General features: G+C 35.8%; 2 protein-coding genes across 3 annotated transcripts in view; one reads left to right on the top strand and one right to left on the bottom strand.

Moving 5' to 3' along the window:
- LOC117339202 (phosphatidylserine synthase 2-like) overlaps nucleotides 1-1,482 on the bottom strand; it is a 40,950-nt gene extending 39,468 nt beyond the window's left edge. Inside the window, exon 1 of one of the 2 annotated variants that reach the window (XM_033900669.1) lies at nucleotides 1,226-1,482. The gene's annotated coding sequence lies outside the window, so the exon portion shown is untranslated. Of the gene's footprint in view, nucleotides 1-1,198 lie in introns of both variants that reach the window. The other variant, XM_033900667.1, reaches the window with a different exon arrangement.
- A 13,453-nt stretch (nucleotides 1,483-14,935) lies between these two features.
- Nucleotides 14,936-27,991, top strand: LOC117339199 (histone acetyltransferase KAT7-like). The gene is made up of 13 exons (XM_033900662.1): nucleotides 14,936-15,106; nucleotides 17,920-18,046; nucleotides 19,550-19,942; nucleotides 20,375-20,457; nucleotides 20,965-21,051; nucleotides 21,264-21,470; nucleotides 22,031-22,228; nucleotides 23,658-23,747; nucleotides 24,294-24,434; nucleotides 25,144-25,237; nucleotides 25,914-26,060; nucleotides 26,274-26,380; nucleotides 27,118-27,991. The coding sequence occupies exons 1-13, from the start codon at nucleotides 15,092-15,094 to the stop codon at nucleotides 27,229-27,231; spliced, it is 1,803 nt and encodes a 600-aa protein (XP_033756553.1). The 5' UTR covers nucleotides 14,936-15,091; the 3' UTR covers nucleotides 27,232-27,991.

Here is a 27,991-nt window from a genome sequence, read left to right as displayed (position 1 = left end):
CTTTATGATGTCCCTAACATCACTGACGAGTCCTAGAAGGACAACAGCTTTATGGTATCCCTAACATCACTGATGAGTCCTAGAAGGACGAAACAGCTGTATGATGTCCCTAACATCACTGATGAGTCCTAGAAGGACGAAACAGCTGTATGATGTCCCTAACATCACTGATGAGTCCTAGAAGGACGAAACAGCTGTATGATGTCCCTAACATCACTGATGAGTCCTAGAAGGACGAAACAGCTTTATGATGTCCCTAACATCACAGAAGGACAAAACAGCTGTATGATGTCACTAACGTCATTGTTGAGTCCTAGAAGGACGAAACAGCTTTATTATGTCCCTAACATCACTGACGAGTCTTAGAAGGACAAAACATCTGTATGAGGTGTTGTATCGAACTCATTTTTGTATAGGTGCCATATATGTTAACAACGTCAGTATGTATTGTTTGCTCGACCCACCAGAATTGTGATACAGTTACACAACACAACACCAAATTCTGCTGACTTAATTTTAGAATTGCCAATACCTAGAATCTAGTGTGGAGCCAGGTTTACCGATTTGTTTTTGCTACATTATTTGTATGTATACCATAAAATATTTAATATATATTACACATCGTTTAAGCCTGGTAGTCGGGTACAATTGAAATGACGGACGAATGTTATTGTTGAGTGACTTGAATGACTGTGTAAATCACCTTGTATTATTGTCTTCCTGAGAGAGTATAACAATTCTACTGTCTACCAGATGGACAGGGGAAAGGTTTTATGTTATACTATGCCTTTCAGTGATTGATCCGTTTTAATGTTATAGTCAATATGAAGGTTTTGAGCAAACTAAGAGTAAATGGCAGACGACTTATGAATTATAGATGTCCGCTAACATTGCTGATCTGCTAACAACAATTATATAGACGAGGAATACCCTTACCACTCACACTATACCCTAGCGACAATCCTACCATCACATCAAAATATGTTGCGGTTTTCCTTGCGATTGAAGGAATTCCTAGGCGACTTCCCTACCATTTCATCACTTTCTGGGTCCTTGTGGTAGTTCTCTAGAGTTCTCTGGATGGGCAGTACAGGAGAATTTCCATCTCATTTAAAATATTGTTCACACACTCGAGCAAAATACGCGATTTAAAATGCATACCAATCACTTGGTTGTAAACACTGTGTACCCGACTTACCTGCTTAATTCTCCTGCGTCTAGTTACCTGGTCTCGTGAGCTGTCGTTTCCTATAAAAATGTCATCCTTGGGTGTACACCAATGTAATCTCAACACAACCTGTAAACAAACGGGTTCCCACAGCACACATAAGCCAGTCTCTGTAAATATGTAAATATGTGTATAATGCGTTATTTATAGACACATTTTGTTTTGTCAACAACCAGAGTTTCATTTAGCTGCCACTGAATACACAAATGGAATAGGTTCCAATCAATTGCTTTCATAATTGATTTTATTTATAGTTGATGTTGTTTACTTATCAGTATTGGAACTATATTTAGAAAAATCAATATTTAATTATTCATTCTGATGTTCTGTCATACTATAGCTTTCATCAACGTATTTCAGTTTAATTGCACTGTAAAAGTACACCGCTGTATTTTATATCCATTTGGGACACATTGTCATCCAATAGTGTTAATTACATAGGACATATTATATTATCAAAGAGATGAGGTGTATATAAAAATGGTAGGTTGGGTTATCTGTGTTTATGTGTTTATGGTTAGGACGATGAAACGTGTATTGTGAGTGTATTGTGAGTGTATTGTGGGTGTATTGGAGTGTATTGTGAGTGTATTGTGGGTGTATTGTGAGTGTATTGTGGGTGTATTGTGAGTGTATTGTGAGTGTATTGTGAGTGTATTGTGAGTGTATTGTGAGTGTATTGTGGGTGTATTGTGGGTGTATTATGGGTGTATTGTGGGTGTATTGTGGGTGTATTGTGAGTGTATTGTGAGTGTAGTGTATTGTGGTGTATTGTGGTGTATTGGTGTGGGTGTCTTGTGCGTGTCTTGTGCGTGTCTTGTGCGTGTCTTGTGTGGGTGTCTTGTGCGTGTCTTGTGGGTGTCTTGTGGGTGTCTTGTGCGTGGGGTGTCTTGCTGTTGTCGTTGTGCTGTCTTTGGGTGTATTGGGTGAGTGAGTGTATTTGTTGTGGTGTATTGTGGTGTTGGTATTGTGAGTGTATTGTCTGTGGTGTATGTTGGGTGTATTGTGTGTGTATTGTGGGTGTTTGTGGGTTGTATTGTGCGTGTATGTGGGTGTATTGTGGGTGTATGTGGGTGTATTGTGAGGATTGATTGTGGTGTATTGTGAGTGTTGTATGTGGTTGTGTATGTGGCGTGTATTGATGTATCTGTGGGATTGGGGTGTTTGTGGTGTTGTGGGTTTGTGAGTGTATTGTATTGGGTTGTGGTGTTGTGAGTGTTTGTGCGTGTATTGTGGGGTTTGGGGTGTATTGTGGGTGTATTGTGAGTGTATTGTGAGTGTATTGTGGGTGTATTGTGGGTGTATTGTGGTGTCTTGTGGGTATTGTGAGTGGTTGTGGGGTGTCTTGTGAGGTGGGTGTCTTGTGGGTGTCTGTGGAGTGTTTGTGAGTGTACTGTGGATGTGGGTGTATTGTGCGTGTATTGTGGGTTTGTGGTGGTGTATTGTGGGTATTTGTGGGTATTGTGGTGTTTGTGGTGTATTGTGGTGTATTGTGGGTGTATTGTGGGTGTTTGTGCGTGTCTTGTGCGTGTCTTGTGGGTGTATTGTGGTGTCTTGTGGGTGTCTTGTGCGTGTCTTGTGCGTGTCTTGTGGTGGTGTCTTGTGGGTGTCTTGTGGTGTCTTGTGCGTGTCTTGTGCGTGTCTTGTGGGTGTCTTGTGCGTGTTTGTGGTGTCTTGTAGTGTCTTGTGCGTGTTTGTGGTGTCTTGTGGGTGTGTACTTGTGGTGTTGTGGGGTCTTGTGCGTGTCTTGTGGTGTCTTGTGCGTGTCTTGTGGTTGTTTGTGGGTGTCTTGTGGGTGTCTTGTGGTGTCTTGTGGTGTTTGTGAGTGTTTGTGCGGTCTTGTGGGGTTTGTGGGTGTTGTGAGTGTATTGTGGGTGTATTGTGGGTGTATTGTGGGTGTATTGTGGGTGTATTGTGGGTGTATTGTGAGTGTATTGTGAGTGTATTGTGAGTGTATTGTGGGTGTATTGTGGGTGTATTGTGAGTGTATTGTGAGGGTATTGTGAGTGTATTGTGAGTGTATTGTGAGTGTATTGTGGGTGTATTGTGGGTGTATTGTGGGTGTATTGTGAGTGTATTGTGGGTGTATTGTGAGTGTATTGTGGGTGTATTGTGAGTGTATTGTGAGTGTATTGTGGGTGTATTGTGAGTGTATTGTGAGTGTATTGTGGGTGTATTGTGAGTGTATTGTGGGTGTATTGTGGGTGTATTGTGAGTGTATTGTGAGTGTATTGTGAGTGTATTGTGGGTGTATTGTGAGTGTATTATGGGTGTATTGTGGGTGTATTATGGGTGTATTATGGGTGTATTGTGAGTGTATTGTGAGTGTATTGCGAGTGTATTGCGAGTGCGCCAATTCATCATTGAGCTTATATCTTATCTTGTTTGAATTCAGTTATGCGCCTAAATTTGAGTGTACTCTCACAGTATTATGTCAGTGGTATTCCAGGAAATCAATACATAGATATCACTTGTAAACAAATACAATAGCATAACATGAAAAGGTTGATCTCACGGAACTTAACAAATACGATGTAAAGCGACTTTTACCACGCGCAGGTATCAATATTTCCTGGCACTTGGTTCAAGAATGAAAACACTATAAGGATTTATTCCCGATATTGTTTCTGTTCTGACCAAATATGGACTTATGGCCATCTTAACATTTATCTTAGGAATTCAATGTTTCCGACAAAGATAGAATGGAAATGACTGGTCGTTCGGGCGATTCTTTTCGTTGAAAATAACTTTCTTCGAGATAGAATAAATAGTGAACCGGATTTTAGTCGGTTTAACCTACCATAATAGCTAACGCGCCCTTGACCTTCCCAGGATGTAACTGTAAGATTGTTAAATAATGTGTACCTTGTCATCAAGCACTTAACTGAAATTCCTAGTAGTACCTGGACATTAAATATAGCTATCTGTACGTTGACAGAAGAAACTCGGACAGACTTTTTAGTGGTGGCATTGACCATTTCACGAGGCTTGCTAATATGGGTAATGAAAAATGTTCAGGTTAAAATTGGAGATGATCGGCTGTCATTTGATAGCTCAACCATGCACCATGCGTTCGTTTTTGCTGATGTGCGCAGCTTTTCTCAGTAAAACATCCCGTGTCTATTCAAGAAGTGCTGACGCGCCGCGTTGTGTATTTTTTCCTGATAAAACTTTATCGGACTCTGCTATCTTATACTGGCTTTAACATGTAATGACTTCATCTCCCACTACATGTATATCAGTTTACCTTACATGAATTTATCTCCAAACTGGTCTACAGATTAACAATTCACCAAAAACATAAATTTTGCAAAAAACGTAATTGGATTTATTAGGGAAATATGAAATTCAAGAAATATTCTGATCGTGAAAGTTTGTAAGAATGATTGAGAATATATCTCAATCGGTTAGTATCCACAGATCTTTGTAATAACTGGAGCTTTGGTGTGACTTTTAAAATTACCAGGTACCAAGTGTTTACAGTCGTCTGTAAATCAATATACATCATGGATCATTATTGTCTGGTCCTCTACGATACATATACAAGACTGTATCTAACGATTTACATCAGATACACAAATTAATAGCACATTTAAATATGTTACTAACAGATGCTGTATATATTATATTACTATATTTCGTAATCAATATGCAACTGCATTACACAGGAAATTTAACGTGGGGTATATACGACATTACAGGCTACAGACCAAAGGATAACGCCGATATCCAATTCTATGAGATAGCGGTTGCCTTCACAAACATCCAAACAACAATAAAAAGTCCACGTTTGTTTAAAAAACAAAGAATACTGACAATAAACGAACATATAACCCATAAACCAAGACTTTAATTCCGGGGTTCCGGAAGAGTAATCGTCTTCTGCTTCATTAGACCAGATACTCCGAAATAGAGAGCGACTTCTGTTCAACTTCAAAAACGTCTGACTTGATATCGCATAAGGAAATAGAATATACAATGTACTCAGCTGAGACAATGATTTCGACCATAACACTTTCATCTTCGGCGTGTTTTTATGTATAAGAAATTCTAAGCGTAGTGAACAATTCTTTAAGCCAAAACAGATCACCCACCACTGCAAAAGACATCAGCTATCAGATGTGATTCACAGCCCTCTTGCCGGCCAGATAGTATTGAATTATTTCTATCATATTTTACATGGAATACTTTTTAACCTATCGTAATAATCATATTCCATTTGTAACCAATGTCCAATAACTTTCTTTTTTTTTCGTAGACGACGCTTTAGATGGAATAATACAGCAATTCTTCTCCCGAATAAAACTTTAAATACACAGTGTATATACTTTGTATACGGGTATAAATCATACCTGTATATTATATATAGATCGGTAATGTGTGTGAAACAATAGGCGCGCGATGGTGTGCTAGTTCTTTTGTGTGCTGTATATTGAATAGAGTAGCTAACGGTGACAAATAACGTTACAAGATGGCCCCCGGTCATACCATTGGTTTGGTACTTACGTTGTTGATCCCAGGTAAGAGCAAACAATTGTGAAATATACTTATCGAAAATAATATGGCAACTGTCGTTGTCCGGTATCATATGTTCATCTGCGCCTTCAGTCCGAGTCTTCTGTGACTATGGTGTTTGATACTCAGTGGAAAAGGCTCGGGTTTATTTTAGTCTGCCTCTATAGTGTTGAGACGTGTATGAATCTATTACGTTTGCCCAGACCTCTTCTTATAATGTATTTAATCTGGGCAAACGCCAGTGTAGGAAATTCGCTTTCAGTTCATATCATGATAACTGTACATCTTCAAAAGATTCACAACGGCTCTGAAGTAAATATCACCTTTGAACATAAATTTAGTAAATGATTGAGCTACACCACAAAGCTGTTTCGCCCTCTCGGACTCGTCGGTGATGTTAGGGACACGATACATCCGTTTCGCTCTTCTAGGGCTCGTCAGTGATGTAAGGGACGCCATACAGTTGGGCCGCGGAGGCCGAGTGGTTAAGGTGTCCCGCCACTTTATCATCACTCCATCTCTGGGTTGCGAGTTCGAAACTCATGTTGGGCAATTGCTTGGTACTGACCATAGATCGGTGGTTTTTCTCCGGGTATTCCTGCTTTCCCCCCACCTCCAAAACCAGGCACGTCCTTAAATGACCCATCTTCGCTAGCCAAGGCTTCTGATTACGTTACACTCCACGAACCCTTGGCGGATATAGTCGTGTTCAAACCGTCGCGCCCTGGAATCCCAGGGCACCCAATCAAATCGCGTTTTACATTCTGGCTTGGTTTCGCAGTAAACAAAAAATGCGGCACCCAGTACATAGCTACATTGCCGACTATGTCATGGCATTTTACCTAAATACAAAAATCACAATCTTTGGGGGAACATTCGCAGTGTTTGATCAATTCATATAAGTCATTGATCACATATCTCATCGAAATGACACCAAACCTCGATGTGTGTTTGTAAACATCACCGATGAAGTAAATCGGTAACGCTTGTTTTGATTGGTCGAAAATTTCATGCGTGAAGGGTGGTAATTTCGAATCACCGCTAGAGGGCCAGAACTGACGCCTATATCTGCCAAGGGTTCGCGGAGTGTAACGTAATCAGAAGCCTTGGCTAGCGAAGATGTAAATGACCCTGGCTGTGAAAAGGGCGTTAAACAAAATAAACCAAACCATACAACTGTTTGTCCTTCTAGGACTCGTCAGTGATGTAAGGGACATAACACAGCTGTTTCACCATTATTGGACTCGTCAGTGATGTAAGGGACACCACACAGCTGTTTCACCATTATTGGACACGTCAGTGATGTAAGGGACACCACACAGCTGTTTCATAATTCTAACTCAAAGTCGATAAAACGGGGGGTAAAATCTTCACCAAACTAATGATTTGCATGAAAACCATTGCTAAAGTACAAAGAGAATAAGACCAGGTGTTCCGGAAGGTTAAGCGTCTTCTGCTTCATAGACGCCATCAACCATACAAATCTATGTCAAATCGACGACACCCACCATACAAATCTATGTCAAATCGACAACACCCACCATACAAACCTATGTCAAATCGACAACACCCACCATACAAATCTATGTCAAATCGACGACACTCACCATATATATATATATGTGTGTATGTCAAATCGACGACACCCACCATATATATATCTATGACAAATCGACGACACCCACCATACAAACCTATGTCAAATCGACGACACCCACCATACAAACCTATGAAAAATCGACGACACCCACCATATATATATATGTGACAAATCGACGACACCCGCCATACAAATCTAGATAAGTTACAAGTTAAGTTACAAGTACGGTGGTGAAAACAGAACCACTTGATGTATCAACAAACATCGAACATGTCTGACATCGCACAATGAAATAGAATACTTCCAAAGGTGATCACGACGTCGACCAGACCATAAAACTTTTCTATGACCTTCAACCTGCTTCTCTCATAGCCTTGTGTGGTTAATTTTTCCATCAGCACTCGACATCTGTCGCTGGAAATCGTGAAAATGGGCATACGTCCTTCAAAATATCGCATCAACTGGGACATTACGACATTTTTATACAATTGTTTCACATATAATTAACTTTAAGAGTACCTCGACAGAACAGTTAATAACGATTATTCAACAAATTTCAATGCTAGGTCAATGTTATTATATCCTTTGATCAGTGTCATGTTTATACAAATAAACACTTTTTTCTAAAACACATATTTTCGCCATTAGTGATAATTTCTTTCATGCATGGTTACAAAACTACTTTCAGTCTGTTTGAAAAGAAAAAAATACGAATCCAAAATAAATTTCATTCCTACTCTGACATATGCCCTGTACCTGAGATATTTTTCGTTATGTCAGAATATCTTAATGTTTTATTCAAAAAGAAGAAATCCTCTTTATCTTAGCGTTAATAAATGAAATTGCTTTGGTGACATTGTCTAGCCGAGGAGAGGAAGACCTAAAGGATGAATTATATCGGTCATACAATTGTAGTTTGGTATAAAGATGCAGTTTTATACTGATTATTTCTATTTGAATATGTTCCAGGTATGACAGGCACTATATGCTACCACTATGACTACCATTACTTTATGACATCGTATGTAGGCTACTGTTACCAGGGTTGTTGTGCATCTGAGTGTTGTGAATCCACAACAACGACAGAGGTCCCAGTATCAGACGACAATGCCGCGTAAGTGTAGTGTATATTGCAGTAATAAAGGTTATTGTTTGTATTAATTTGTCATACTCCCGTGCTATATCTTTGTAAAATTGTCTAGAACTGAAATCCAATTATCAAGATTTGTAAGCTGCCTACTGATGAGTAGCTACTGAGCTAGGTCCCATTATACACATAACTATGGATAGTTCTTCCTTCTTGAGGACCTTTGAGGACCTTGAGGTATAAGATGCCTATATAACATATATTAACAATTTAATCAATATATTCCACTTTGGTGATTTTCATCTTTTATACAAGAGAACTACATAAATCATTGCAAGCTGCGTTGATCAACGGTTTTTTTAAGTCCAGTCGCATGAATTGTCTTGACGTCAAACATACACCTGATATAGTGGCATCAGACAACACCAACACCAATGAGAATAATGTTATGATCTGATAACTTTCCATTTTGCTTGGTAGAGTGACAATGCAGAGCAAATGGAAATATATGTATCTATATGCCACATGATATTACTATGTACTGTATTATTATACCGATACGGCATGTCAACTATGTAAATGTTGGCTTTACAGTGTGGCCATAGTCGTTGGCAGTGTACTTGGTTTTGCACTCTTCGTCGCCATAGCTATCATCGTCGCCGTATGTTGCTATTACAAAAACAGGACAAGTAACCAGACCCACCCTGGTCAGATTTTAAATGCTACACCGACATATCCAGCATTTCAAGGTCAGAATAATTATCTTACTGAACATTTCATTCGTTTTTTTGTGTGTGTGATGTGAAGTGAAACTATGGCTACAAAAGAACTTCTATGTTAACCAGTATAAGTAAGTATTCAGTGATAAGTTGTTTTACTACTCGAATTGTGTGAAACACAAATATAAATGTTATATAGCACTGTCTTATATCATAACGCTAAATTAATTTAACGCATACTTATTTTAGGAAGTATTGTGTATTCAAGTACATGTACATGTAATTATAATGTCTCATAAAATCCAATTAATTGACAAAGATTGATTAAGAATTGTATAAATTTCGCTATTGTTATATACTATTGTGAAGTATTAAAAAATAGTTTATGTTTTTTTTTATTCTATAATAACATACTGACCTATGTTATTTGTTCATCGACGTAACAGGGTCCAATGGTACATAGACAGTGTTTATTCTTTACTTCATCTGTCATTTAGGTCATTATCCACATGCCCCTCCGCATCACCTGCCGCCACTTCGCCAGTCACGTGGGATTATCCAACAGTCGTCAGATACAGGACACACACAGTGGATGCCTCACGGACAGCAAAGTATCCTACCAGGTTATCATCCCGATGTCCAGCATCATCAACCGGTCCCGCTTTCTTGTGATTCCCCTCCAATATATTATGAATCCCTACCTTCAGTTCAAGCAAATGCTCCTCCTCCTCCTGCTCTTTACGACGAACCATAACGACAAACATGATAAAACAGCATGTGAACAACGCAAAAAACCGCAAAAGAGAATTTTTTTTTTTTATAAAACATACAGGATTTAAAGAGGCTTGCCCGCAGAGAGATCAGAAAAATTGGCTAATAGAAAAAGATTTTTTACACATGACAGATTGTTGGAATTGTTGAGTTTTTCATTTTATTTTCCTTATAAAACGCTGAAAAGTGATATTAAAACCTCATTTTTTAAATATTATTTATTTAATCGCAACCCGCAATAAGTCCCCGCTATAAAGTGGAGTCTAATTTGATTGACACATCAAAGAAACAAGCACGTGCACAGTGCCGCACAGTGATAACTTCAAAGGCAGCGGCGATTTACAAAGAAGATTTGCCGTTATATTCCATACATTTCCCTCTCAGGTTGAGTTTTAAAACGTCTTTTAAATACATATTCTGTAATTGTTTTCAAGAAATAAAGTCGGAAAGCCTCTAATTTTGTCACATAGAAACGTGTACTGAAGTTTATTTAGTGATCGGAGATGTGCCGTTTACCGGTCCGTCTGCGGGTAAGCCTCTTTAAATGTCTAACTTCCCCTATAGCGGGGTAATTACAGGCATAGGATTTCCTCACTAAAACATGGAACTTCGGTGGGGTGAATATAGGGCCACACCAACCTGGTAGCCCGAGATCAATATTTTAGATACTACAGGTTGGTATAACATCATATTAACCAAATCGAATGTCCTCGATTTTTTTATATTAGATATGAAGCTTGTTTGCAACATGGTGGAAAAACGCTTGCCCGTTGTAAATTCACAGTGATATGCCATAAACGCAGTATTAACTCTGTGTTTCTACCAATAGAAACATCAAGTTAATATAATGTTTCTCGTGTTATTGACTTCCATGTGACCATTGTTTTAGCCAATGAGAATCGAGGAAAATCGGATCATACAGCTGTATCTAATAAAATTATATAATTTGTAATGAAAAAGAGGCACGTAACTTTCTTATACCTGGAATATTTTTTTCGAGAAATAGGATGTTAGTATGTTGATAATCGGTAGGTAATTATTATCTGTAGATGATAATGAGTAGGCGAAACAAATCGTTAATTTATCCTTAATTACGATGATGGCAGGGAAATAACACAATGAAAGTATTTATTTTTAATCCACATGTTAACTTTGGGAGTCGTTCCCTAAAAAGAGTATCGCGGATCCTATGACTATAAGCTGCACCATACTGTATAGCTGTTTAGTCCCTGGACTCGTCGGTAATGATAAAGGTCTAAAGTGTCGGTATCTAGGATACCACTGAGCAAACCCAAAATGGGTGGAAAGAACAAAAGCTACGCTGTGTCCATTTTTGAAATTATTTCAGTAACTTGATTTGAGAGTCGATTCTCACCTACATTGCTCGCCTTTTCGTATAATTTTCCTGGTGAATCACTTCGATCTCCACTTTACTATATTAACTGTGGGTAAACTCCTCCTAAATCCCATTTCTACTGTAATTATGTTATTCCATCGATAATTGGGGAACTGATACAATTATTCTGGAGATGGTTTGGTTTGATTTAAACGTATTTCATTGTTTAAACACAATTGGATTGGGTTTTAATAACTCATAAAAGCCCTCTCCACAAATATATATTACGAGGACTGTGATAGCGGCACAGCATACTAGTACCAATGATGACTATAAAAACAGAAAAGCAAAGGAGAATGGAACGAAGGAAGACCGATCTAGAGATCTGAGAGTAAGATGAATGTTGATACATAAGGATATTCAAGTGTACCACAAATCAAGGCTCATAAATGATGTACACAATATACATGTATATCTTTAAATATACTTAATAAAAGAACTAATTAAAACTAATGTATGGCACGTCCTAGCTACACATCCAATACACGTCACTCATCCATTGTCCACAAAAAAAAAACATTCCTTTACTCCTTCATCGGGTCACTCCTGAACTTTTAAAGGTTTCTTATCCATATGCCATGCATTAGAGGTTGCACAATATTACTATCAACAAATTCTAGACTCTAAGAGTGACATAGGAAGGATAGAAAAGGAACAAAACACATAGATATTATATCCGATGATAAAGTTGTTTTTCATTTTGTTATTTCTTTAAACATTATTTCATCTAATTTGTCATGTCAGCTAGTTGGCTGTCTGTGGAAGGATTCCAACGCCAAAGTGTCATTCATGTGTATAGATTATTCGTATGCGATGGTTAGTGGTTCATGCATGACCAGTTTACCGATCTATGTGGTAGCCCTCATACAGTATTAATACTTGTGATAATTGGTTTTTACACCTCATGAACCCGCTGGTCGATATAAGATATACGTGGACTTGCTACTAACTTGTGGGTGATCTTAAGAGGCTGATAATTTGTAAATCCCAGCAGAATGGCGAAAGTTGTCAAAATATATCACCTATGTCCAATGCAACGTCTAGTAACTTAATTCTGTTTGCTTCCTAAGATTAATTATCTTGTTTGTTTGCTATTGGCGTATTTGATGACATCACGCCTTTGGCCACAACCAATATCCAAGTTTCCACACATTATAGGAAATCAATGAGATAAATTTGTTCCCTTAATGCCATGCGGTCCTTAATTGATCTCATAGCCGTCTGAATATAGATTTAAAACATTACTTTTATCAAGTATGATTTTACATCACATCAACGTGTAAATAAGAGATATTGTATTTGTCTGTGTGTCAATAAAGCACTGTATTTCTAGCATTGTGTCTAGATACATGTGTGATATAAATGTAACCAAAGGATTTGCAAAATATAAATGTACTCGTGTATGTCTGTGATAAAATGTATCTAGATTTGTTTTATATAAGTACATGTATGCCTATACAATGTAGATATTTGTGATATAAATATACGTATTATCTATATATATTTGTGATACATATGTACTCCCAGTTACTCATAATGTCGTTTTTGAGATTCTAAGTTTTATTATATTAATGAAGTCATATTGTTATTCGATTATATATTTTGTTGCGTTTTAACTTTATTTTATAAATAAAATCCAAATCCCGCCCACTATACGTTGTTTTTCATATATCACGGGTGTATTAGGTTTTATATCCACCCTGTCTTGTTATCGAATTTTAAAAGGAAACGATTTGATATTTATGTTGTATTGGATCACTAATACGATAGCATCGAGTTCAAAGAAAAATAAAGAAAATGTCAAAATCTTAACGAAAATATCAGCTTATAGTAATAAAATATGAGCAAATCATGAAAAATATTTGTAGATCAGGAGAAAAGCCTTTCTCGAATGGTTAGTGGGTTATGATCGATCGGCGTTACCGGTACCAGTATTGGTACACTCTAAACAGATCACATGCAGCTTTGAAAGCATCAAACATCATATCTAAAAAAAAAAAAAAAAAATTCTTAACGAGATCAGAATGACGACAAGAAAATGTCTACCGTTCGGTGGTCATCGTAAAACAGCACACCCACAATGATAATTAAAAAACGATTTTCAGACTGAAGTCACTAAAATCGTGATATTATGAATCTGACATGTCAATACAAAAATACCACAGATTGGGAAAGTATGTATGGATGTTACTTTTCAGAAATTGTTGGCATATACGAATCATAACGTGCTGTCCTTAGTTTGTTGGCTAATCAGTAGATCAAGGAGCGCGGCTGGTGTGGAATTAAGAGTTGTAGTTTGCTTGATTTTAATTTCTTGATGGTATATCAACAATGTTTTATACAGTGCTTGGTTTTTTTTTAAACATCAAAGATATATAAAAGCTAAATTATAAAACTGTGTAAGGTCTGTTTTACCCACACATTCTGATAAGTTCTTCCTGGGATTCGTCCTCGTATGAAAACAGAAACAAATCTGCCAAGAGAGTGACCTACTTTGTTCCCATCGGACAATTATGGTCTGTTTAAATACAGTAGCATAGATTTAAATAGTGCTTGACAGGGGCATATAGATGTATGTTCAGGAGTGCTAACTTCATGTAATCCAAATATCAGTTTTGGTCATTTAATACACACACCCTCACATTCGGTATGAATGTTGTCCCACTATCACACCCCTCTATGGGAGTGCCACCGAATCATGGTGCTTGTCTTACTCATAGAAAATACCTTAAAATAAAAAGCCTTGACAATAAAAAACGATTACACGAAAGATACCATAACCATAAAAGTTTGTAACTCGGTTGAAACTGTCATCTAGCTAGGGGTCTAAGCCGCAAACACTGCAACAATAAAAAAAAAAAGGTTGTTTTGTGATTTATTATTATAAGTGAGAATTTATGTACTTTTGGTTAAAAATGATACTTTGGAAAAAATACGGATTAAACATTTTAATAAAGCCTGAGATTGTCGTACACGCAAACAAATAAACGGATAAATAAATAAATAGATAGATAAATGCAGCATACCTTTTTCTTTCCTTAATATAACAATAAATGTTATTTTGGATTCATGATGTGATCAGCCGGTTTCGGTACAGTTTACAATTTCATCGCTCTTTTATTTATTTATTTATTTATTTATTTATTTACGTCTTATGATTATTTTAGCGTCACTTAATTTAAGGCATCTTAGGATTTGTTTGATAACATCGAGTATCATAAAAGAATATTAAATAAAGCTGATCAATTAATAAAATACTATCTACTATATATCTTTCTTTGTTAATAAAACTTGGGTAGATATGGAAGTTAGAATACGAATTAAGATCACTATTATATAAATGTTTAAACATACTAGACTCTATATAAAACATTTAATCAAATTGTCCAGGTCTGTAAACAAATTTAGTATTTTTGACGTTCTGGAACCTGCTATTTGAATTTGTCAATTTATTTTTCATCAGCGTTAACTGCAATTGATTATGCTTTTCTTCGCTCTGCTAGCTACGATGAGATCAGTATCACATGATGCATATTTTAGTATCGCGCTTCCACAGAAAACAATCAAATCGAGTTGCGTCCCTTATAGGAAATAGATGCAAATGTTTTTCCAACAGGTGGCGGTGTTACCGGAACAAGATCGGCGCGAAAAGAATCTGGGCGAAAATGAATGAAAAAAGAAGAAAACAACCGTAGTTATTGACGATAAGAAAGCAGATATGCATCCTTGATACCTGACCAACCTTCTGCGATAACAGGAAAAACTTTCACTCAGAATGCCTAGGCGAAAAGTTCGTAACAAATCCGCTAACAATTGTTCAATATTTCCTTCTGTTTTGTTACCAGTTTAGAAACGCTGAATCTTCTGATGATGTTATGATTTTGCATAAGGTTACCTATTCGTAAATGTCCGATCATTCGTGTGTTACTTGGGTATAATTGGGACTCAGCTGTATTAATCATGGATGAGTCCCATTAACATTTGATAGAGGCGATCTAAAATGAAAACAAACTGGTCCATGGAAACTTGGTTTATTGTCCCCTTGTACAGTTCTCTGCCCAAGGCAAACTGTACATAAATATTGCTACTCTAATGAAGACACACTGGATGCTCTGACTACAGTTTAAAGAGGGATTTAAAATGCATGTTGAAGTGGCTGCTTTGTAGCAGCCAGAAATATCCCTGGAAGCTGTTATATGATGATCGAGTTGGCTAATTATTCTAGATTGTGAGGGATGTTTCACACTCTTTTCTAAGACTCTATTAAATATTCCCTAAACGGAAAAAGGAGAAGGGATTTTATAGTTGGCCCATTAAAGTATCAAGTTCGGTAGCTTATTTGGAGAAATGATAAGAATATAGCTTAGAGTAAATGGTACCAAGTTTAAAACAGCTGTGGTTTTTTTTCATCTAAAAGTGCAAATCTATAGACGATTTGGTCAATCACTAAATGAGTGAATAACATGTGATTCATAATCACTTTGTAAGCATATTATATGTCATAGGATAAATAGATTAAATTTATATTGTCCAGAACATTGCAGCATTAATCGACTTGGTTGAATGCTGGTGGCCAAGTCATACTCAAGAGTGCCCATCTGGAGTTTGGGGGTCCTGGACTAGTTGTTGCATTTTGTTTTCTTTTTTTTCTGGTATTTTCAGTTGTGGTAGAAGTAGTGGTGTTCCGATTAATCGAGTTCGTCGAGTATCACTTGTTTGAGACGTTTGATCAATTAATCGAGTAAGAAATCTGTAATCGAGTTTCGTTGGAAGTGCCCTACATCGGGTTTTATGAAAACATATTAGCCGGATTTCAGATAAACATACGCAAATTCAGCTTGACAATGTCTACAACACAGTTGCTTGCGGGAAATGGCTATGCTTGTATCATACAAAATCAAGCGTCACATTAACTGGTACAGTGTAGTAATACTACGGGGAATGCAAACGTACCGATGACTAAGATTTCGTTTGTGAGAACATAAGCGACTAGCTATGGAAGCAATGTTAACGTATACGACCTTTCTTCCCGGTAAACGCATAGGGTCTGTTTTATGGAAACATTTTGGTTTTTAATGAAAACAAGAAGCAGAAGGTCCGTTAAGTACTGATACTTTAAACATGACGAAAACTATTTGTAAAATGTGCAGAAAGTCATATTCCTTCAATGGTAAGTCACAGTTCTACTTTCGTTTTCAAAGTATATTAGACTTTCGATAACGGATGGATTAAAGCATTTTACAGCCCGTGCAAAAAATTCTAATTAGCTAAATACTCCAATAAACAATCCTTTTGTTGTTTTTTTATGTGTTGAATAAAATTATAAAAAAAAAACAATTTTGGCTCATTTTTATCTGTGTAGTAAACAAATAAACACACAGGAAGATAGTATACATGTAGGTATAAAGATAGTATACATGTAGGTATAACAGTTTATTAGTTACTGAAATTGTTGTTGAAAGCATTTCACAAAATATTGAGACATGAATACAAGAAATATATTTGAAAATTAATCGATTTTAATCGATCATCGATTGGTTACACACAAGTGATGATCGATCAGAAAAATTCAACCGATTCCCAACACTAGGTAGAAGTCAAATGACTTTTCCTCGGAAATCTGAAGGGTCAAAACATAATAGATAATCATAAATGGCCCTTCAATCACAAGTCAAATTAAATTTTGTAGAGTCAGAAACATATTCTTGGAGATCAACTGGAAGACATGCAGTTCGTTAAAAAGATGATTACAACATAATATCAAACATAGCATATGACAAATGAGGGTGAAACAATTGGGGTCGCATATAACTGACCTCCATCTTGGTAGTAAAATTTATCAACGACCCATTTCAATTTCATGACCTTCAAAGATCATAAGATTAACTAAGAATTAGCCATGTTCTATAGATTATATGATCCCCAATGATTTTGCACATTTATTAATTATTTTGATATGTATCCCTACTTTTGGTGTTTTTTTGTTTGTACCTCCGAAATTTACAGCCTTTTGGGTAAACTTGAATTGGGTTTGCCATACTGATAGTTTTCATGCAAAATTACAAATATAATATAATCTTATCAGGTTTACTGGGTAGAGGAGTTTTCCTTGGGACATCAACCTCCCACCCAATTAGCCAATAGATAATGAAGGGTTAACAAGGGTCAACTGATTAAAACTGATATTTTGTTGATATGTCAGTGGTTTTCTTGCCTATATAACTGCATGAAATGACACCCTTCCTAACACATTTTAACTTCATCCCCACCCCACAAAAAAACCCAACAAAAATTCCTAGCTGTGTCCATAATATACAGAAAATCTGAAAAACACGGAAGTTATAAGTATTACACACATGGATGGAAAAATAAGACAGTCAAGGATCAAAGTTGTTGTGTGTTAACATGTAAGGCTAGAATTGACACTGCATTATAAAACTGATAAGCATGTGACTCATCAAACAGTTATGAGGATGTGAATGTTTAACATAATATGTAAAATTTTCCTAATGAACAATTGGATTTTCCTGAAGTACCAAGGAAAAAACTGTATTTTACAGTCTCATCACTATTTTAATATACCTTTCTTGCCTCTTGTTACAGCGGCCTAGGGAAGTAGCGTCTTCTGAGGAAAGTGACCATGAGCATGATCAAACATCAGCTGAAAGTGATGGAGATAGCTCTCATTCTGACACCATAGCCCCTCGAATCACTAGGCGTTCCGCAGCAGGTAATTTTAATGTGATATTCAGATGGCCTTGCGTGTGATAGTCATAACCGCTACATAAAATTTCAAAATCATTTTTTCAATATTTGTATTGAAAATTGTAGATTTAACCAATGCTTATATATATGCCATAAACTAGAAAGGGAGAAGTGATGCTACTGTACTATCAAGTAGAAAGAATAACATAGATAGCTAAACAGTTATATACAGTGATGAAAAATTCCACCAAACGGCAGATTTCCATCCATTTTCACAAATTGTTATCATTTTTGAGATCGATACAGAACTGGAGAAAATGGAGGGCCTTTTATTCAATAATATAACATTTATTAAAGACATTTTCTAAACCAGACCTATCTCATTGTTTGTATCTGATTCAACGAAAATCTTTGGTCTGTTCTCTATAATTGTCAAGTAGTAATAACGACAGTACAGACAAGTAAATTGTCGAATTTTCGAGGCAGTCTGACCCTTTATCAAGACACAGGTAAATTACATGCGATCACAAATAGAACATGGAAAGTTACACAAATATAGTGGGTATAAATAACAATAAATATCGTTATGTGATCGTATGTATCGTTATTACTACTTGACAATTATCTATTTCTAGTAATACGCATCCAGCATTTGTTTGTTAGGATCCAGTACCTATATTGGATTATACTGTCATTATAACTTACTAGACCCTATATATATATATATATAGAAAACAAAAGTAGACAAAGGGAGATAATATGATCACCTGGGAAAAGCTTGAATTTGTAGCAATTTGTTGAAGCGCCTCTGACAAGAAGCCATTAACCTCATGGTTGAGAAAAAATAGTGAAGACTACATGCTCTAAGTTTACCTCAAATCAAAGTATGTTTGGTTAATTTAATTATATAAACATATATATACCCCCCCCCCCCCCCCACCAGGGCTTCTGAATTTGAGCAGGGGATTGTTGCCCCTGCACTTCTTCCAGGCTCAGTCTTTTTCACAAAATACCATTTTCATCTCTGTATATATACATGTATTTTACAATCACATTGTGGTGATTGAAGAATTATAAATGAAGGGCAGCAATAGCTCAGTTGATAGAGCATCAATGATGTTACCTCAAACAAATAATAGAGTTTACCTTGTTTATCAGGAATCCAGGACTTTTACTGTTGCAAGTATGGGAAAAATGGTGATTGTGAAATTGCAATGTGGTAAAAGTTAAAACAAAAACAAACAAAAAAAACCTCATGTACATGTACCCAAAAAGTGCCTAGGTTCATCAGTCGTGATCATATATATACTTACTAACTTACTCAGACACAGGGGCACTTCCTTGACTATTTACATAAATGTGATATTTAATCATCCGCCATTTATATATCTTTGTATTACAACTCTAAGTAAAGAGCCAATCTGAACATGCTGATTTGATAATGCAGAAAATATCCAAATGTTAAATTAGATTAAAATCATGATATCGTTTAATAACTGATCATGTTCATTTTCATTTTTCATTCCAGGCCTTGTTTCATCTGTTGGTATTTCCTCACCTGCTCGGAAAAGAAGAAAAATAGAAACAAGGACATCGGAATCTGCTTCAGAATGTGAAAAAGAAACACCAAATATAATACAAAACAAATCCTCGCGTAAAAGTGTAGACATTAAACAACCAACAAGTAAGTCTGGTTCTAAAGACAAAACGCCGTCATCGCAAGGAAAGGGCAAACAGTCTGCCAAAGCTAAAAATGTCAGTCAGGCAAAACTGAATGAAAAGACAGTGTCCAAAAGAAAAACTGTTGAAACGACAGCAGAAAATGGGTTTATGTCTATTTGGACAGAAAAACGACCAACTCCTTCCATGGACTACAATGAGAGTAATGCAAAGTGTCCACTACCAGGCTGTGATTCTAAAGGTAGGCATTAATAGAGAATGAGATGATTATCTTTGGGTTGTGTTCTGTGAAAGTACTCACAAACAATGAAGCTAAGAGTAAGACACTTCCTTCAATTGAATTGTGTTGATAGGAAACTCTGTTGTATGCATTAGGCTTCCAGATTAGAACTTATCAACAAGTGGATTTATTTGCCAAATTTCTCAGAATAATTATTGTTAAAACAAATTATAATGTAATGTGTCAAATACAGGGATTTTTTTTGTCTTAAAAATAAACCAAATTTTACAGAATTATTAAATATCATAAGTGTCATAATCATTTACATGTTTCTTTTCATAACATCATATAGTAATCTGGGAAATAAGGAACATGTATTCAACAAATCTGATCAAGTTTCCTGCAAAATGTTTTTGAAATGATTTCAGTCTAGGTTTATTGCTTTTACTTCAGGCCATTTAACAGGCAGACATGACCGTCACAGAACACTTGCCTCCTGTCCCCTGTACCACAACACATCAGCCGAGGACTGTAAGGTAGGAATTCTTAACATGTGTTGATCCTATAAAGATCTTTTAACATCTATTAGTTGTAGGTGAGTATAAACTCCATTTTAGCCCACCATCATCAGATGTTAGCTATAGGCTGTCAAAAACATCCTTCATCCCTTGTGTATTTGACATTAATAGATCACTATATCATAGTTGAGCATGACCAGTTTTGAGACCGATTGGAAAAATGGCTGACAGACAGTCGGCCATTTTTTCCAGAAAATTCTTTGTGTCTTTCATAGATTTTATATGTATAGAACTGATAAACATCATTCCATGGTGAGCACCAAGATCTTTTGGGGAATCTCTTGTTGAATGTGAAAATCAGACAGAAATAGGCATTTCCTATTCTTTGTCCATTGTTATTGATGTGAAGATTACAAAAAATTGTTAATCAAAGAAAAGATACTAATTTCATAAACATATTCATTACATTTTGTCAAACAGTAATAACTGAAATGAAATTTATTTTGTAATATCTCCTATTTACAGAGAAGGTTAGAAGATAGACACAAGGAACAAACAGAAAGGGAGAAAGTTGTTGCTACGCTGCAGGACAGAAGAGACCTTCGTAAACAGGTAAAACATTTAAGCAGAATTTTTCAAAAACTGTTTTAGACAGTTGTCATTGGAAATGCTTCATTTTGTGTTCACATATATTTACATCATGGAGACAGTTGAGTTGACTTGACAACTTAAGTTTCAAATGAAGCAGGGTTGGTCATTTGGTAGGATTTATGTCCTTAATTATGTTACAGAATGAATCGTGTACCGTTTTGTGATTTACTTAGATTCAGACAGATGAGCAGAAAGAAAAGTCAGAGAATATTCGCAAGCTGAGAAAGAGTTTGCCAGAGATAACTGAGGAGGATAAGAAGAAGCACCGGAATCACAGGGAGAAATATGAGAAGGGACGAGAACCTCTCCTCAATGGCCTAGCCTCAAACTATGACCTGAAGCTGTTTAGGGAAGCCCAAGCTCGTGCTTGTGAAGTTTTGGTAAGTGTCTAAAAAAAATGGAGAATATAAACTATCAGTGACATGATTGTTATTGGTCCAAAGCATTATAGGGCTTCCAGTAGACCTCACTTGGACAGCATGTTTTGTCTCTCCAAAATGAGATTGGAAACCTGGATTTGAAGAAACATGTCTATTATAGACTGTATGACAGATATTTTTATTCTTCTGATCTCAGAGAAATTGTAATATGACTTCTGAAATCGCTTAAATGAAAGCTGTAGTCAGTCATAACATCATCAGTTTATAAGTATTGGATGTCAAGATGGTGATATTATAGCTCTCAACCTAAACACTAACGCTCTGTTGTACATATTTCATAGGTTCTCATCAGAATAAATTATGGGTTGTAATTCATAAGGAAAGGAGTCCTAATGAAAGGTGTGTGTCCATGGTATCTATAGTTAACTGACAATGGCAAATATTAAAAAAAAAAGATATACCGTAGGTTAAACACATTTACTTGCAAAATATACAAAAAGTTTTATTTTGCATCACATTCTCAAAACTGTACACATTAGCGTTCACTATACTTGGAACAGGAGCATGAGATAACACAACACTACACACGGAGTGACTTGCAGGAATATCGAATTAAAAAACTGGAGATCGGCCGCTTTGAGATGACCACATGGTACTCCAGTCCCTATCCTGAAGAGTATGCTCGCTTGCCAAAAATTTATCTTTGTGAATTCTGTCTCAAATACATGAAAACTGCTACCATCCTTCGACGTCACATGGTAAATATTATAACCAAGAAAATGCACTTTAAAGAAAATTGATATCATTTAGAAGTGTGATCTGTTATCAATTTTGTTTCCTTATGTTTAGGATGATATAATTGTGTTACCATATTTTACCGGGTATAAGCCAAGGGGGCTAGTGCACTGAAAATGGGCAAAAGTCAGGTGTGGGCTTATCCCTGGATAAAACCCTGTGCAAGAGGAGAAAAAATCTGCCGCCATATTGGATTATAATACGAAAGAAGACAGCTCAATCTACATCAGTGATCTATGACTGAAATATTTTTTGGAAATAATATACAATACATTGTTTATTCCATTCGGATCTTGTCAACAAATACTGTGGCACGAACAACAGATTTGTTTCTGTAAAGCGAATTTGAGAAAGTATCAGTTATTGTGTACATCGACTTGTTGCAAAAAAAAAAAAATTCTGCATGAAGTCTTCGAATAAATCAATTTGACTTGTTTGCGTATTCGAGCTGGATTAAGAGAAATACACTGAAGAAATCAAATAGGAATTTTACGTGTCAATCCGTTGTCTGTTGTGTACTTTTCTCGTCGTCGCCTCTTTTTGAAATATACTCTGTTGATATTTATTCGGACCATTGGAATTTGCAACAAAAAATAAATGTTCAAAAAATGAAGAAGACATAAATTCAATTTTAAAATGTTTGTTATTTATCCAGAAATAAATAAATTATCAATGACTGTTTTCATCGAAAAAAAATCTAGATCAAGATTAATCAACTCTTTTCACTTCATATGTTTCGTTATTTCATTATTTTTTTCAATTTTGGATTAGACATTTAAAAGTTGGGCGTGGGCTTATTCCCGAATATAAGCCTATGCAGAAAATAAGTGAAAAATAAGGGTGTGTGCTTATCCTCGAGCATGGGCTTATACCTGGTAAAATATGGTATACTTGGCAGAATATCTATATGTTGAAATTCTGCGTATGCAATATTAGATAGTGAATATCAAATTTAGGTTTTGTATGTTAAATAACATAATTCAATAATTCATTAGGGCTCAAAGTAGATATTTTTACCAGGTGGCCTATCTGGCTACCAAGTAATAAAATATAGGCGCCAATTGGAAAAGTTAATCGCTTGGCCTAGTTGTTTTTAGTTTGAAGAAAAACCCTCTTTTAATTCATTAGATCAGTATAACATCTCTGTTAAATTTTCGATATTGAACATTATTTTAGCATTGACTGCAACCTTTGAAAGATTAACCAAATCGTAAATTTACACAATTTTTTTAGTGGCCATGCTGGCGCCTTATAGGTCAATAACTGGTCGCCAATGTTGATTATAAGGCGCCATGGCCACTAAAATAGGGGTCACTTTGAGCCCTGTTCATGTTTAAGAATTTAGTTCATGTTGAATACCCAAAATTGTGACTGTTAAATGTGTTTGTTCAGGCCAAGTGTGTGTGGCGTCACCCACCTGGAGACGAGATTTACAGGAAAAACAGTATCTCTGTGTTTGAGGTAGACGGAAAACGCAATAAGGTTTGTGCACCCAAATAATATAGTGCATGGCAGCTGAGGAGTTATTGTAGTTGAATTGTTGTTATATGGGTGGATGTTAATGGTTGTTAGCATGTATTGTTTATATCCTTACATGCCAATTCCTAGCCAAGAAGTAACATAGTGAACCACTGTATTTTGTCCAGACAAAGAGAAAAATGGAAAACACAAGTAATTAATTTACTTCTTGATATGACTGGCATAATGCACTCACGTTGGTACAGGAATGTTAAGAGGTCATATATAGTACCAGCACCATCAAAGGTCTCGTCTGTGGTTGTTCTGATGAACAGATGACCAGTGATAATAATGAGAATTTATGAATTGTTGCAAATATTACTAAATAAATGTACTTTGAAATTACTATTTTAGGAGTCGTTATCCTATATAATTAGTGTATTCCATAAAATATTTATGAATTGAAACTCTGTCCGTTAATGTCATTTTTGTATAATATATAATTCCTTGAAACATTGCTGTAGTAACTATCTCACTATCTCCCCATTGGTACCTTTTACTTTGTTACAGGTGTATTGCCAGAACCTGTGTTTGCTGGCCAAGCTGTTTCTGGATCACAAAACACTGTACTTTGATGTTGAACCCTTCCTCTTCTATGTGATGACAGAGAATGACACTCATGGATGCCATATAGTGGGATACTTTTCTAAGGTAAGTATAGGATCAATATAGGTCATTCAGTATGAGTATTCAATGATAAACGCAGACAAATCCTGACACTTCCTGTAAGTTGTCTGATTCTAAACTAGATTGTAATAAAAGGGCTACTTGTTATACAGACCTCATATTTCCTTCTAAAATATTTTACTCAATAGCTCTTATCTTTATAAACTGCCGTATGGTAGCATCAAGTTCAACTTCTCTCAGATTAGATGATTGTTGTCTTCGGTCAAGTTATGAATTTTCTTTTAGTTCAGTTGCAATTTTAATACAGCCTAATTCTTTTCCAATGCATGATGATAGTAAAACATGCATCAAAAGTAATGGGGCATGATAGCTTAGTCTGTTTGAGCGCTGACCACGTAATCTTGGGTGAATATCTGAGGTGGGTGGTTTGATGCTCATTACCCATGTCTGTTTTTCTTGGGAAGTTGAGAAACTGGCTAGTCTGTGCTGTCATGGTTGTGTTCTTGGGTAAGGCACTTCACCCTTTTTGTTCTGTATAACCTGCGACAGACCCTGTCTCAAATGACCTCAGCTGTTTAAAAAAAACCAGTTTTATTTAAAAGAAACAGTGCATAAAATGCACTTTTATTATTTTAATCAAAGCATTTAGACTGAAGAAGATAAATTTTACATATTGATGTGAATTTGTGATGTCATAATATTTTCTAAAAAATATTATTATGTATCATTTCAGGAAAAGAATTCCTTCTTGAATTATAATGTTTCCTGTATCCTGACTCTGCCACAATACATGCGACAAGGTTATGGGAAGATGCTGATAGACTTCAGTAAGTGGTTGTGATGCTCTATATATAGTGCCTTGCTGTTATTCTAGGACATTCTTAGTAAATTATCTGCACAACAGGAGGACTTTATGTTTGTAAATCAGGAACCACCAACACAACTGATTTAATGAAGACATTACCATATTAATTAGACACATTTTCTGCTGTCCAAATTGCATAGATCTTCTTTATTTCTGGAGTCCTCCCTTTGGATGTATATTTTAATACTGGAATGTCCCTTCAAATATTGATTCAGCTGGATAAATATGCATTTTAGTTAAAACAAATAGCTTTACCTTTGAAACATGTGGTCAAGAGCTGGAGGCTTTAAAAAGGTGTAACTGGTTATACTCATTTTTCCTTTTTTTCCCCACAAAAATGCAAATACAATTGTTATGCTAGTAAAAATCAGTTTAGTGGGGGATTGTGACTTTTCCTTTTAATTGTTGTCATTTTTGCTGTTTTCTCTGAAGATTCTTCATTTGTTGGACCCAAAACTAAAAGAAATTACTTTATTTTAGAATTTTTTGAAATGTGCAAATACTGCCTCAAATTAAGGAAGACTTTTCTTACAAGGGCTGTTGCAATGTATCAAAAAAGTTATATACCCTGATTTGCCTTGATTCAATTTTTGGTTTTAATCTTAAGACTCATAATTTGTGTTCTAACATTTTGTCAGGTTACTTGTTGAGTAGGAATGAAAACAAGATTGGGTCACCTGAGCGACCTCTTTCTGACCTTGGACTCATCAGTTACAGAAGCTACTGGAAAGACACCTTATTAAATTATCTCCATAAATACAAAGGTGCAGAAATCTGCATCAAAGGTAAGCAAACAGTATTTGCTGAAAATGTTAATTAATATCAAACCAATCCTGTTGTCTCTAGTGTTAGCTATTTATGAAAACCCTTAAATAGTGCTTGGCTACTGCTTGCTTAGGATTACTGTACTCTTCAGGTCTGGTTAAAGGTCAAGGCCACACAGGCCATGCATCTATATCTATAGTCCTTCATTTTGCATCACTTTCTACTTTCTGCAGATGTTAGTCAGGAAACTGGAATCAATGCAAACGACATTGTCAGTACACTGCAAGCTCTGGGCATGCTGAAGTATTGGAAAGGGAAACACTTGGTCCTTAAAAGACAGGTAAGGAATAGAAACAACATGTACTGGGATGTATATTAATAATTCCTCAGTAGTGCATTTAAAATATAATTATTTATTGCATTTTTGCCAGTGAAATATAGAAATTTATCAAACTAATAAAACTTATATTTTCACTGCAGCGAACCTTTGTATTTACCGCATTGAAACTTGCCGATTTTTCCAATCAAAGCAGAGATAGATAAATTGGTTATTTTGCTGTATTTCTGAAATATTCTTAGTAGTTTTTGAAAAAATACTCGCTAACCTTAGCTATTCATGCACAGATTCTCCGATAACAACAGAAAACTCTTAAATTGCGCTGATCAGTCCTTTCAAAATGGCGCCGTCAAGTTGACGTGGAGTTACGTCACAAAGAGATGACGTCATTACTGATTCCCGCACTTTTTGACACTACTAATTATTTGATGTTTTAAAGTTTATGAAATGCAATAAAAAGAAAATTGGATGGTTTCCCGTTAAATAACATATATTTCACTCGTATGACAGAATATTTTGATTTATCCTGATATTGTTTTGAAAATTTTTGCAAAACTAAAAAAAACTATCGTGTGAAAAATAATACCTTTGCAGTAAACATGTTCTGTTCTTATTTGTGATATGTAGGTATGTAATATCCCGTTTGTGATATATGTAGGTATGTAATATCCTGTTTGTGATACGTAGGTATGTAATACCCTGTTTCATCATTGTTAAATCTGTGTCTCTCTTTCTTGAAGGACCTCATGGAAGAGTTCTTAGAGAAGAAATCCAAACACCTGAATGACCTACGATCAGTAGATTCTTCTTGTCTGAAATGGACGCCACCTACGAAAAGAGTTACTCAGGCGTGACATCCTACATAGGATGTGATGTTCCTTTAGAGTATTTGTAGTTTAGATGTGTGCATCATTATCACAGACTATAATAGTGATTCATTGAAACATTGCTATATATTGAATATTGCAAACTATCCATACACATACTCTGAATGATGACATGTTATCCTTTTTACAAACATTGATACAGGCTACGATTGAGGAAATCGTGATCTGATCACACAAAGGCAACGTTAACATATAAAATTCTCACTTCGAAGACAGGATTGGATTTTATTTTGGATGTGTTAAAATGATTAAAAAGATATGTAGATTATAGTTAAACTACATGTACATGCTAACATCACATCTGTTACAGATGAGACTTTCCAATTATCTAAACTGATTAGTGGTAAAGAAAAATTTGTGTGATTACTGAAAATGTAATATTTTATTATCACACAATTGACAAATGTGAGCATTGTAGTTATAGATAATGTTTGCATTGATAGTATTTTATTGCAGATCTAGAACTTTCCATTGGTACCTGCTACACCTGTCATTATGCTTGAGACAGTTTTGTAGTTCAGGTGAAACTTCGTTGTTATTTTTGTTGTATATTTATAAGTTTAATTAGGACACGTGGGGTGTATCGCTGGGAAAGGCAATGGGCAGGGAACTCAGTACAATCATGGAGTAGAGGAACAACATCTGCATGTTTAATTTTTATCCTGTCTTCAAATTTGTCCAATATTGAATCTTTATGTGAAATAAACTTTTGTATTGTGGTAAAGCC

This window comes from Pecten maximus, chromosome 12 (assembly GCF_902652985.1).
Source record: "Pecten maximus chromosome 12, xPecMax1.1, whole genome shotgun sequence".
In the NCBI taxonomy this organism is placed as follows: Eukaryota; Metazoa; Mollusca; class Bivalvia; order Pectinida; family Pectinidae; genus Pecten; species Pecten maximus.
Note: the sequence above shows the minus strand (reverse complement) of the source record. Positions and strands in the feature narration are given on the sequence as shown.

Coding starts and splice junctions, on each gene's coding strand:
- LOC117339199 (XM_033900662.1), top strand. Junction 19,943..20,374: donor ACCAGGCTGTGATTCTAAAG/GTAGGCATTAAT, acceptor CTTTTACTTCAG/GCCATTTAACAGGCAGACAT. Junction 21,052..21,263: donor GAAGAGACCTTCGTAAACAG/GTAAAACATTTA, acceptor TGATTTACTTAG/ATTCAGACAGATGAGCAGAA.